The sequence below is a fragment of the Salvelinus fontinalis genome, chromosome 36, assembly GCF_029448725.1.
Source record: "Salvelinus fontinalis isolate EN_2023a chromosome 36, ASM2944872v1, whole genome shotgun sequence".
Lineage (NCBI taxonomy): Eukaryota > Metazoa > Chordata > Actinopteri > Salmoniformes > Salmonidae > Salvelinus > Salvelinus fontinalis.
The window spans coordinates 30,266,294-30,279,486 of NC_074700.1; the positions used below are offsets into that span (position 1 = coordinate 30,266,294).

The 13,193-nt window shown below is 50.2% G+C and overlaps 1 protein-coding gene across 1 annotated transcript in view; it reads left to right on the plus strand.

Moving 5' to 3' along the window:
- Positions 1-13,193, plus strand: part of mark2b (MAP/microtubule affinity-regulating kinase 2b) — a 94,457-nt gene that overhangs the window by 40,295 nt on the left and 40,969 nt on the right. Inside the window, exons 4-13 of the mRNA XM_055901565.1 lie at positions 3,091-3,139; positions 3,434-3,499; positions 4,578-4,648; positions 4,777-4,833; positions 6,664-6,900; positions 8,053-8,172; positions 9,186-9,285; positions 9,386-9,498; positions 9,905-10,031; positions 12,863-12,998. Coding sequence (XP_055757540.1) covers positions 3,091-3,139; positions 3,434-3,499; positions 4,578-4,648; positions 4,777-4,833; positions 6,664-6,900; positions 8,053-8,172; positions 9,186-9,285; positions 9,386-9,498; positions 9,905-10,031; positions 12,863-12,998 — 1,076 coding nt within the window. The remainder of the gene's footprint in view (positions 1-3,090; positions 3,140-3,433; positions 3,500-4,577; positions 4,649-4,776; positions 4,834-6,663; positions 6,901-8,052; positions 8,173-9,185; positions 9,286-9,385; positions 9,499-9,904; positions 10,032-12,862; positions 12,999-13,193) is intronic.

Consider the following 13,193-nt stretch of genomic DNA (forward strand, 5'->3'; position numbering starts at 1 on the left):
ACACACTATACACACACTATACACTATATACACTACACACTATACACACTATACACACACTATATACACACTACACACTATACACACTACACACTATACACACTACACACTATACACACTACACACTATACACACTACACACTATACACACACTACACACTATACACACACTACACACTACACATTATACACACTATACACGCTACACACTACACACTATACACACTACACACTATACACTACACACACACACTACACACTATACACTATATACACTATACACACTACACACTATACACGCTACATACTATACACACTATATACACTACACACACGCTACACACTATACACACTACACACTATACACACTACACACTATACACACACTATACACACTACACACACTATACACACACTACACACTACACACACACTATACACGATACACACTACACACTATACACACTTCACACCACACACACTACACACTATACACTATGCACTATACACAGTATACACTACACACTATACACTATACACACACTACACACAACATACCATACAACACACTGCACACATTACACACAACATAACACACTACACACACTATACACTATATACACTATACACTATATACACTATACACGATACACACTATACACACTACACACACTATATACACTACACACACACACACTACACACTATACGCACTACACACTATACAGACTACACACTATACACACTATATACAGTACACACACACTACACACACTATATACACTATACACACTATACACACACTACACACTATACACTATGCACTACACACACACTACACACTATATACACTATACACACACTATACACTATATACACTACACACACACTACACACTATATACACTACACACACACTATATACACTACACACACACTACACACTATACACACTATACACACACTACACAATATACACTATGCACTACACACTATATACACTATACACACACTACACACTATACACACTATACACACACTACACAATATACACTATGCACTACACACTATATACACTATACACACACTACACACTATACACACTATACACACACTACACAATATACACTATGCACTACACACTATATACACTATACACACACTACACACTATACACTACACACACACTACACACTATATACACTATACACACACTACACACTATGCACTATATACACTACACACTATACACTATATACACTACACACACACACTACACACTCTACACACACTACACACTATACACTATACACACACTACACACTATACACTATATACACACTACACACACACACACACACACACACACACACACACACACACCATAACACACTATATACACACACACACACACCATAACACACTATATACACACACACACCATAACACACTATATACACACACACACACCATAACACACTATATACACACACACACACCATAACACACTATATACACACACACACACACACACCAAAACACACTATATACACACACACACACACACACACACACACACCATAGCACACTATACACACACATTACACACACACACACACACACACCCACACACACACACCATAACACACTACACACACACACACACCATAACACACTACTCCCACACTACACACACCTTCCTCTTACTCACCATCTCTCATGTACTTTTCTCTCCTATTTTCTCTTTCTCTCTTCATCTCTCTCTCTCCCTTCTCGCTCTTCCACCTGCTCGCACTCTTTCTCGCTCTCCCCCGCGCTCTCCCCCGCGCTCTCCCCCGCGCTCTCCCCCGCGCTCTCCCCCGCGCTCTCTCCCGCGCTCTCCCCCGCGCTCTCCCCCGCGCTCTCCCCCGCGCTCTCCCCCGCGCTCTCCCCCGCGCTCTCCCCCGCGCTCTCTCCCGCGCTCTCCCCCGCGCTCTCCCCCGCGCTCTACCCCGCGCTCTCTCCCGCGCTCTACCCCGCGCTCTCTCCCGCGCTCTCTCCCGCGCTCTCTCCCGCGCTCTCCCCCGCGCTCTCCCCCGCGCTCTACCCCGCGCTCTCTCCCGCGATCTCCCCCGCGCTCTCCCCCGCGATCTCCCCCGCGCTCTCCCCCGCTCTCTACCCCGCGCTCTCCCCCGCGCTCTACCCCGCGCTCTCTCCCGCGCTCTCTCCCGCGATCTCCCCCGCGCTCTCCCCCGCGCTCTACCCCGCGCTCTCCCATGCGCTCTCTCGCTCTCCATCCATTTCTTTCTGAAGTGGTCTAGATCTCAGAGAGACCTAATTACAGGGAACCAGCCTTAATTACATTTCATGAGGGGACTATAGGGATCCCCTGTAGCAGAGTATGAGATAGATATATATATATACATACACACACTACATGCACTACACACACTACACACACACTACATGCAGTACACACACTACATACACACTACATGCACTACACACACTACATACACACTACATGCACTACACACACACACACACACTACATGCACTACACACACTACACTACATGCACTACACACACACACTACATGCACTACACACACACACACACACTACATGCACTACACACACACACACACACTACATGCACTACACACACACACTACATGCACTACACACACACACTACATGCACTACACACACTACATACACACTACACACACTACATACACACTACATGCACTACACACACACACTACATGCACTACACACACTACATACACACTACACACACTACACACACACTACATGCACTACACACACACACACACACTACATGCACTACACACACTACACACACTACATGCACTACACACACACACACACACACACTACATGCACTACACACACTACATACACACTACATGCACTACACACACTACATACACACTACATGCACTACACACACACACACACACACACACACACACACACACACACACACACACACACACACACACACACACACACACACACACACACACACACACACACACACACACACACACACACACAGTGATTACTATCTTCTCTGTCCTCTTCAGCTCTTCCGAGAAGTGAGAATCATGAAGCTGTTGAATCATCCTAACATAGGTGAGTTGACTCAATTATTAGTGATCCTGTCATAGACAAGTGAATCTGAATCATGAGTCATTTGTCATCCTTTCATAGACAAGTGAATCTGAATCATGAGTCATTTGTCATCCTGTCATAGACAAGGGAATCTGAAGTGAATCTGAATCATGAGTCAATGAACTGGAATCACGCTAAAGAATCTTGAACCGAGCTATGCTGCTATAGGTGATTGAATCAAAATAATTATCCCTTTTTCTCCCTCTCTCTCCCTCCTCCCCTCTCTCCCTCCCGCCAACCCTCTCCCTTCAACAGTGAAGTTATTTGAGGTGATCGAGACGGAGAAGACATTGTACCTGGTCATGGAGTATGCCAGTGGAGGTGAGTGTGTGCCCGTGTCCAAAATACTTCCCCTGAGTCATCTGTGTGCAACAGTTAAATGATTCCCCCTTGTGTTTCACTATTTGATAGCTATGTAGCCTTCATACAGGAGAACTGAAGAACTGCTACCTTTCTGTGAATGTTTCTCTTCTCTCATCCCTCGCTCCTCTCCTCCTATCATCCCTGGCTCCTCTCCTCCTATCATCCCTGGCTCCTCTCCTCCTATCATCCCTGGCTCCTCTCCTCCTATCATCCCTCGCTCCTCTCTCCCCTTTCTTCCCCCTCTCTCCTCTCCCCCTCGCTTCTCTCTCTTCTCCTCTCGCCCGCTTCTCTCTCTTCTCCTCTCGCTCGCTTCTCTCCTCTCCCCCTCTCTCCTCTCCCCCTCTCTCCTCTCCCCCCTCTCTCCTCTCCCCACTCTCTCCTCTCCCCACTCTCTCCTCTCCCCGCTTCTCTCCTCTCCCCGCTTCTCTCCTCTCCCCCCTTTCTTCCCCCTCTCTCCTCTCCCCCTCGCTTCTCTCTCTTCTCCTCTCGCCCGCTTCTCTCTCTTCTCCTCTCGCTCGCTTCTCTCCTCTCCCCCCTTTCTCCCCCCTCTCTCCTCTCCCCCTCGCTTCTCTCCCCCCTCGCTTCTCTCCCCCTCGCTTCTCTCCCCCTCGCTTCTCTCCCCCCTCTCTCCTCTCCCCACTCTCTCCTCTCCCCGCTTCTCTCCTCTCCCCCCTTTCTTCCCCCTCTCTCCTCTCCCCCCTTTCTTCCCCCTCTCTCCTCTCCCCCTCGCTTCTCTCCCCCCTCTCTCCTCTCCCCACTCTCTCCTCTCCCCCCTTTCTCCCCGCTCCTCCACTCTCTCCTCTCCCCGCTTCTCTCCTCTCCCCCCTCTCTCCTCTCCCCCCTCTCTCCTCTCCCCCCTCTCTCCTCTCCACTCGCTCCTCTCCCTCCTTTCTCCCCCTTCTCTCCTCTCCCCGCTTCTCTCCTCTCCCCCTCTCCTCTCTCCCTCTTCTCCCCTCTCCCCCTCTCTCCACTCTCTCTACTCCCTCTTCTCTCCTCTCCCTCCTCTACCCCCTCGCTCCTCTCCTCTGTCCTCCAGGCGAGGTGTTTGATTACCTGGTCGCTCATGGGAGGATGAAAGAAAAGGAGGCGCGTGCCAAATTCAGACAGGTGAGGAGTGTGTGTGTGTGTGTGTGTGTGTGTGTGTGTGTGTGTGTGTGTGTGTGAGAATGAGAGAGATGGGGTTTATTTGCTCACTTGTTCTTTCCTCCTCAATCCTTCTCTCCATCCCTGTATAGATCGTGTCAGCGGTCCAGTACTGTCACCAGAAGTGTATTGTCCACAGAGATCTGAAGGTGAGACTCTCCCTCTACACACTATAGCGCGTGTGTGTGTGTGTGTGTGTGCGCGCGCTAGTTGTCTCTTTGACCAAGTCCCGCCTCTATAAATGTCTCCCTCCCTCATTGGCCCATAGACCTATCAGTCACCCCGCTGACTTGTTAACATTTACACACACACACACACAAATACTGCACACACACCGTTATTTCACTGTTACGCAACCCTAACCCGGGCTGGGGGCTACGGTCTGGGGACTAAGTAGCTGGGGACTAAGTAGCTGGGGACTAAGTAGCTGGGGACTAAGTAGCTGGGGACTAAGTAGCTGGGGACTAAGTAGCTGGGGACTAAGTAGCTGGGGACTAAGTAGCTGGGGACTAAGTAGCTGGGGACTAAGTAGCTGGGGGCTGGGGGCTTACGGGCTGGGACTACGGGCTGGGACTACGGGCTGGGACTACGGGCTGGGGGCTAAGTAGCTGGGGACTACGGGCTGGGGACTACGGGCTGGGGGCTAAATAGCTGGGGACTACGGGCTGGGGACTACGGGCTGGGGACTACGGACTGGGGACTACGGGCTGGGGGCTACGGGCTGGGGGCTACGGGCTGGGGGCTACGGGCTGGGGGCTTACGGGCTGGTGGGTACGGGCTGGTGGGTACGGGCTGGGGGCTACGGGCTGGGGGCTACGGGCTGGGGACTACGGGCTGGGGACTACGGGCTGGGGGCTAAGTAGCTGGGGACTACGGGCTGGGGACTACAGGCTGGGGACTTACGGGCTGGTGGCTTACAGGCTGGGGGCTACGGGCTGGGGGATTACAGGCTGGGGGCTACGGGCTGGGGACTTACAGGCTGGAGACTTACAGGCTGGAGACTTACAGGCTGGAGACTTACAGGCTGGGGACTATGGGCTGGGGACTTACGGGCTGGGGACTTACAGGCTGGGGGCTTACAGGCTGGGGGCTTACAGGCTGGGGTCTACGGCCGGAAGAGCTTGAACTATGACCTTCACACAGGCTCCTAACAGTTACTCGCCCATCGGTGTCTGTGTGTTCAGAGTTGTCTCTTGTCTGATGATGTCATCGTGTTCTATTTCACGCTGAGCGCTCGCGCAGAGAACACCTTCCTGTTGCTAGGCAACACAGCCTTCTCTGCTCGGCCATGTATAGTTTAAAGTTCTAATGCTCTGCGTTAAATACTTTAAAGTATTTTTACCTGAGTACTTTACACCACTGGTAGTCAGTCTTAACCACAGATCTAGGATCAGGTTAATTGAGTCACATTCTTAACCCTAATCATTATGGGAATCCAAATATCTGACCCTAAATCAGAGGCTAGATTAAGCTAGTCCATATCCTATCCATCCTATCAGTGGCAACAAGACTGAGTTTGAAAGAGCACTAACTGATCTAGGACCAGGCTGACTGGAAAGAGCACACACTGATCTGGGACCAGGCTAACTGGCATCACACTGATCTGGGACCAGGCTGACTGGCTAGAGCACTAACTGATCTGGGACCAGGCTGACTGGCTGGAGCACACACTGATCTGGGACCAGGCTAACTGGCTAGAGCACAAACTGATCTGGGACCAGGCTGACTGGCTGGAGCACACACTGATCTGGGACCAGGCTAACTGGCTAGAGCACTAACTGATCTGGGACCAGGCTGACTGGCTAAAGCACACACTGATCTGGGACCAGGCTAACTGGCTAGAGCACTAACTGATCTGGGACCAGGCTGACTGGCTGGAGCACAAACTGATCGGATCCCCCCCCTCCTCTCTCCCCCCTCGTCTCTGTCTCTCCTCTCCCCCCACTCCTCTCCCCCCTCCTCTCTCCTCTCCCCACCAGGCTGAGAACCTACTCCTGGACTCTGACATGAACATCAAGATAGCAGACTTTGGCTTCAGTAATGAGTTCGTAATGGGCAGTAAGCTGGACACGTTCTGTGGTTCTCCTCCCTACGCCGCCCCAGAGCTGTTCCAGGGGAAGAAGTACGACGGGCCAGAGGTGGACGTCTGGAGCCTGGGGGTCATCCTGTACACGCTGGTGTCAGGGTCGCTGCCCTTCGATGGACAGAACCTCAAGGTGTGTGAGGGGTGCGCGGGCGGGTGTGTGAGATGGTGACATAGAGAGGGGTGTGTGATGGTGACATAGAGAGGGGTGTGTGATGGTGACATAGAGAGGGGTGTGTGATGGTGACATAGAGAGGGGTGTGTGATGGTGACATAGAGAGGGGTGTGTGATGGTGACATAGAGAGGGGTGTGTGATGGTGACATAGAGAGGGGTGTGTGATGGTGACATAGAGAGGGGTGTGTGATGGTGACATAGAGAGGGGTGTGTGATGGTGACATAGAGAGGGGTGTGTGATGGTAACATAGAGAGGGGTGTGTGATGGTGACATAGAGAGGGGTGTGTGATGGTGACATAGAGAGGGGTGTGTGAGATGGTGACATAGAGAGGGGTGTGTGAGATGGTGACATAGAGAGGGGTGTGTGATGGTGACATAGAGAGGGGTGTGTGATGGTGACATAGAGAGGGGTGTGTGATGGTGACATAGAGAGGGGTGTGTGATGGTGACATAGAGAGGGGTGTGTGATGGTGACATAGAGAGGTGTGTGTGTGTGTGTGAGATCTTGAGATTCGTCAAGACTGTATTCTGTTCTACAGACTGACCTCTCTAACCCTTAACCCCTGACCTCGTACCCCTAATCGCCCCTCTGTCTCCCCCTATATGAGTTGAGGGGGAAATACTCATAGAGAATGACAGAGGCCTCTAGTGGCCAAAAGGCAGTATTACCATGGGCAGCTTCATTGGTTGGAGTCATGTTCAACCGGGTCATCAGGAGGGATCAGCCAATCGTGAAGAAGAAAATGTACTACTTTAAAATGGAGATAGCACGGGCAGCGCCATTGAGGCTGTCACAGACCCTATAATGGCAAGGATACAAAGATGAGTCCTCTATCTATCTCTATGGAAATACCGTATCCTGTTCTACATGTCTACAGACTGACCTCTGACCTCTCCCATCTCTCTCCCCCTATAGGAGTTGAGAGAGCGCGTGTTGAGGGGGAAGTATCGTATTCCGTTCTACATGTCTACAGACTGACCTCTGACCTCTCCCATCTCTCTCCCCCTATAGGAGTTGAGAGAGCGCGTGTTGAGGGGGAAGTATCGTATCCTGTTCTACATGTCTACAGACTGACCTCTGACCTCTCCCATCTCTCTCCCCCTATAGGAGTTGAGAGAGCGCGTGTTGAGGGGGAAGTATCGTATTCCGTTCTACATGTCTACAGACTGTGAAAACCTACTGAAGAAGTTCCTGATCCTCAACCCCACCAAGAGAGGCAGCCTGGAGGTCAGTCAGTCACCTTTAACCCCTGACCTCTGTGACCACTCACCTTTCACCCCTGACATGTCACCTGGCTATAAAATGATTCCTAACCTGAATATTTAAATACTTCCTGTTTTCTTTGTGTGAGCTACAGTTGTCCCTCTCTGTTTCCCTTCTCTGTTCTCCTCTCCCTCTTTTCTACATTATACCCTTTACTCTCTTCGCCTCCTCTCCTCTGCCTCTCTTCCTCTCCTCTGCCTCTCTTCCTCTCCTCTGCCTCTCTTCCTCTCCTCTGCCTCTCTTCCTCTCCTCTGCCTCTCTTCCTCTCCTCTGCCTCTCTTCCTCTCCTCTGCCTCTCTTTCTCTCCTCTGCCTCTCTTTCTCTCCTCTGCCTCTCTTCCTCTTCTCTGCCTCTCTTCCTCTTCTCTGCCTCTCTTCCTCTCTTCTGCCTCTCTTCCTCTCCTCTGCCCCTCTTCCTCTCCTCCGCCTCTCCTCTGCCCCTCTTCCTCTCCTCCGCCTCTCCTCTGCCTCTCTTCCTCTCCTCTGCCTCTCCTCTGCCTCTCTTCCTCTCCTCTGCCTCTCTTTCTCTCCTCTGCCTCTCTTCCTCTCCTCTGCCTCTCCTCTGCCTCTCTTCCTCTCCTCTGCCTCTCTTCCTCTCCTCTGCCTCTCTTCCTCTCCTCTGCCTCTCTTCCTCTCCTCTGCCTCTCTTCCTCTCCTCTGCCTCTCTTCCTCTCCTCTGCCTCTCTTCCTCTCCTCCGACCTCTCCTCCGACCTCTCCTCCCCACGCCTCTCTTCCCCACGCCTCTTCTCCTCCTCTTCCTCTCCTCATCTCTCCTCTTCCTCCTCCTCTCTTCTCCCCCTTCTCTTCCTCTCCTCCTCTCTTCCTCTTCCTCTCCACATCTCTCCTCTTCCTCCTCTCTTCCTCTCCACATCTCTCCTCTTCCTCCTCTCTTCCCCCTCTTCTCTTCCTCTCCTCCTCCTCTTCTCCTCCTCATCTCTTCTCCTCTCCTCCTCTCCTCCGCTCTTCCCCCCCAGCAGCAGATAATGAAGGATAGGTGGATGAATGTGGGTCATGATGAGGAGGAGTTGAAACCGTACATAGAGCCCATGCCTGACTACAAGGACCCCAAGAGAACAGGTAGACTCTGAAACACCAGCCTCAAATAGCTCGCATACGTTTCTATCATCGTATGTACTAATGTGTGTGTGTGTGTGTGTGTGTGTGTGTGTGTGAATAGAGATCATGATTCAGATGGGTTACTCCATGGAGGAGGTGCAGGACTCGCTGGTCAACCAGAAATACAACGAAGTCATGGCCACGTATCTACTACTGGACTACACAAACCACGAGGTGTATACACACACACACACACACACACACACACTCTACTAGTGGACTACACAAACCACGAAGTACACAGATACACACACTCACATATACTCTCTGTGTCTGTGTCTCTCTGTCTATGTCTCTCTCTCTCTGTGTCGCTGTGTCTCTCTCTCTCTGTGTGTGTCTCTCTCTCTCTCTGTGTCTCTCTGTGTCTCTCTCTCTGTGTCTCTCTCTCTGTCTCTTTGTTTCCCTCTCTGTGTCTCTCTCTCTGTGTCTCTGTCTCTCTCTGTCTCTCTCTGTCGCTCTCTCTGTGTTTCTCTCTCTGTGTCTCTCTGTGTCTCTCTCTCTCTGTCTCTCTCTCTGTCTCTCTCTCTGTCTCTCTCTCTGTCTCTCTCTCTGATTGATTCTCTTCTTTCCTGTTCTCCAGCTGGATGAGGGTATCATTAAGCCCCGCCCAGGAAATGAACTCTCGAAAAGTAGCGCCCCGTCCCCGCCCAGCAAGGTACAGCGCAGCGTATCGTCCAACCAGAAACCTCGCAGAGCCACTGACCAGGGTGAGATATGTGTGTTTGATTGGAGAGGAGGGAAGGAAGTGACCCCTAGATGCTGATCTTGGATCAGTTTTGCATTTTCCCCACTAATGGTTAAAGGGGCAGTGTAGTCAAAAACGTTTTTTTCCCTGTGTTTTATATTTATTTCCACACTACGAGGTTGATATAATACTTTGAAGTAGTGAACATTCTGATAATGCACTTTCAGTGTGAGAGCTGTTTTGAAAAGACTGAAATGTCCGCCTGTTTGGCCGGGTGGGTTTTTGGTCCACCTGTTTGGCCGGGTGGGTTTTTGGTCCGCCTCTTTGGCCGGGTGGGGTTTTGGTCCGCCTGTTTGGCCGGGTGGGGTTTTGGTCCGCCTGTTTGGCCGGGTGGGGTTTTGGTCCGCCTGTTTGGCCGGGTGGGGTTTTGGTCCGCCTGTTTGGCCGGGTGGGGTTTTGGTCCGCCTGTTTGGCCGGGTGGGTTTTTGGTCCGCCTGGTGACATCACCAACAGAGAATGTGATCGGCGCGAGGAGTGAGATTCCCAAAGGGCTGGAGTGTCGGCCTTCTCGCCCACTCCAGTAGCGCTCACTTCAGGAGCTCACGGCATGTCCCGGCCCAGCATGCATCTGTAGTCTACTTGTGTGCTGCTATAGCCCCTTGCTTTAGCTACTGTCATGGCGATGGCTAAATATTTTCATAAAGAAACATCAGAAAAACACACACGTGCTAAATCAAGGTGACTCACACGGAACCCAAACCGGCTGCGCGCGTGCATCATCGTGCATAAATTTATTATGTCCCCACCACACCAGACGCGATCACGACACGCAGGTTAAAATATCAAAACAAACTCTGAACCAATGACATTAATTTGGGGACAGGTCGAAAACATTAAACATGTAGGGCAATCTAGCTAGTTAGCTTGCACTTGCTAGATAATTTGTCCTATTTAGCTAGCTTGCTGTTGCTAGCTAATTTGTCCTGGGATATAAACATTGAGTTGTTATTTTTACCTGAAATGCACAAGGTCCTCTACTTCGACAACTAATCCGCACATAAAACGGTCAACCGACTCGTTTCTAGTCATCTCTCCTTCTTCCGGGCTTTTTCATCTTTGAAGTTATTTGGTGATTGGCATCTACACTTCCATAATATTACCATGACAACCGGCAACACAGCTCGTCTTTCAATCACCCACGTGGGTTTAACCAATGAGGAGATGGCACGTGTGTACCTGCTTCTATAAGCCAATGAGGAGATGGGAGAGGCAGGACTTGCAGCGCGTCTGCGTCAGAAATAGGAATGACTTCTATTTGAGCCCTTGACAACGCAGACGCTCGTTGACGTGCGTGAGCAGTGTGGGTGCAATAATTGATTCCTACATTTATTTTGCAACATTCGCGCACGCGACGTGAGCGGTGTAGTCAGGGTAGTCACGAAGATGTGGACCAATAGCAAGAGAGGGAGTGTGGTGATGTAGTGTACACGACTAAAGAATCAATGTGGAATCTGAAAAGGCAGGTATCCCATGAGCATGATAGTGTACTTACTACGTGAACATGCTAACAGAAAGGAACGAGGTGAGTAGATAACTGTGTCATTGTTGCAAAGTATTTCTAAACAAAAAAATCAGATCGCTTCAAAGTTTCCTTCGTTTTTGTTCTATTAGCCATACAATAGGCCATAATTGATTTTGGCCCCATAGGCCTGAAATATTCCAACTTTCAAGGAGTTTTCCGTTTTGAAACTCTGCATCTCTGCCAAGAGTGGCATCCCTAGTGGCTCTGCAAGCGAGGAGAGGGTTTCGCCTGCTGCTGGCCTGTTCTGTTCTGGCCTGTTCTGTTCTGGCCTGTTCTCCAGACACCATCACACGAGCCTGAAGACACAGACTCTGGACAAACTGCTGTTTGTAAACATGAATTCAAAGGCAATGTAGAGACAATTTAAGGCTTTTTTCTCCTCCATTTAATTTGTATTTAAGTCACAGCCTAGTATGTATTTAAGTCACAGCCTAGTATGTGCAATTTATAGACTACAATGATTTAATACAACACAATGTAGGTGAAATGCTGAGCCTTAATGTTCCCGTCTCTCTACCAGCCTAGTGTGTCACACTCACTAATGTTTCACAATGGCTGTCTTTGTAGAGTATAAACCTTGAAGTAATACAACCTCAAGAATTTATTTTTGCTCCTCCTTAGGCTTCCTGTCTGGCTCCTGACCTACTTAGTGTTAATATGCTGTTTTAATGGGGGCGGCAGGTAGCCTAGTGGTTAGAGCGTTGGGCCAGTAACCGAAAGGTCGAATCCCCGAGCTGACAAGGTAAAAATCTGTCGTTCTGCCCCCTGAACAAGGCAGGTTAACCCACTGTTCCTAGGCTGTCATTGTAAATAGGGATTTGTTCTTAACTGACTTGCCTAGTTAAATACAGGTTAAATAAAGGTTCAATTTAAAAAAAATAATAATAATAATACTGTAATATGACATGAGCGACGAGCGGGATTTCCGACCGCTCAACTCCACTCACGAACTCTGGTTACCAGGCAGGATAAGTTTTAATAGACCAATAACAAAGAGTTCGCCCTCCTTTCGGCCAATAACAGCTCGTTTTCAGGTTACACGTCCATCCCGTTAGGCTCCTCCTATTAGGCCTCTCTGACCCCTCCCACACAGTACTAGCTAAATTCTTGCTCGAGAAATAGCATTTTGCTAAGAAGCTATTTTTGTTTGTTTTTTAACGTTTTAAGTGAATACAATCACAGTAAGGTACTTAATTGTTACCCAGAAATGATTTTATAATGGACCTTTTAATGTTCTGATTGGGGGAGGGGATTCTCTCTCTCTCTCTCAGGGTCTTCTGCCAGGGGGCGTGGTCAGGGGGACAACAAGGAGGATTCTGGGAGGAAAGGATCTGGCAGCTCGGCCAAAGTTTTGACCAGCCCGCTGGTCTCTGACCGCAAAAAGAGTGCCACACCCTCTACCGTGAGCACACACTCCACTCTACTCCACTCTATACCACTTCACACCACACCACTCTACACCACTCTACACCACTCTACGCCACTCTACGCCACTCTACGCCACTCCACGCCACTCCACGCCACTCTACGCCACTCTACGCCACTCTACGCCACTCTACGCCACTCTACGCCACTCTACACCACTCCATACCACTCTACACC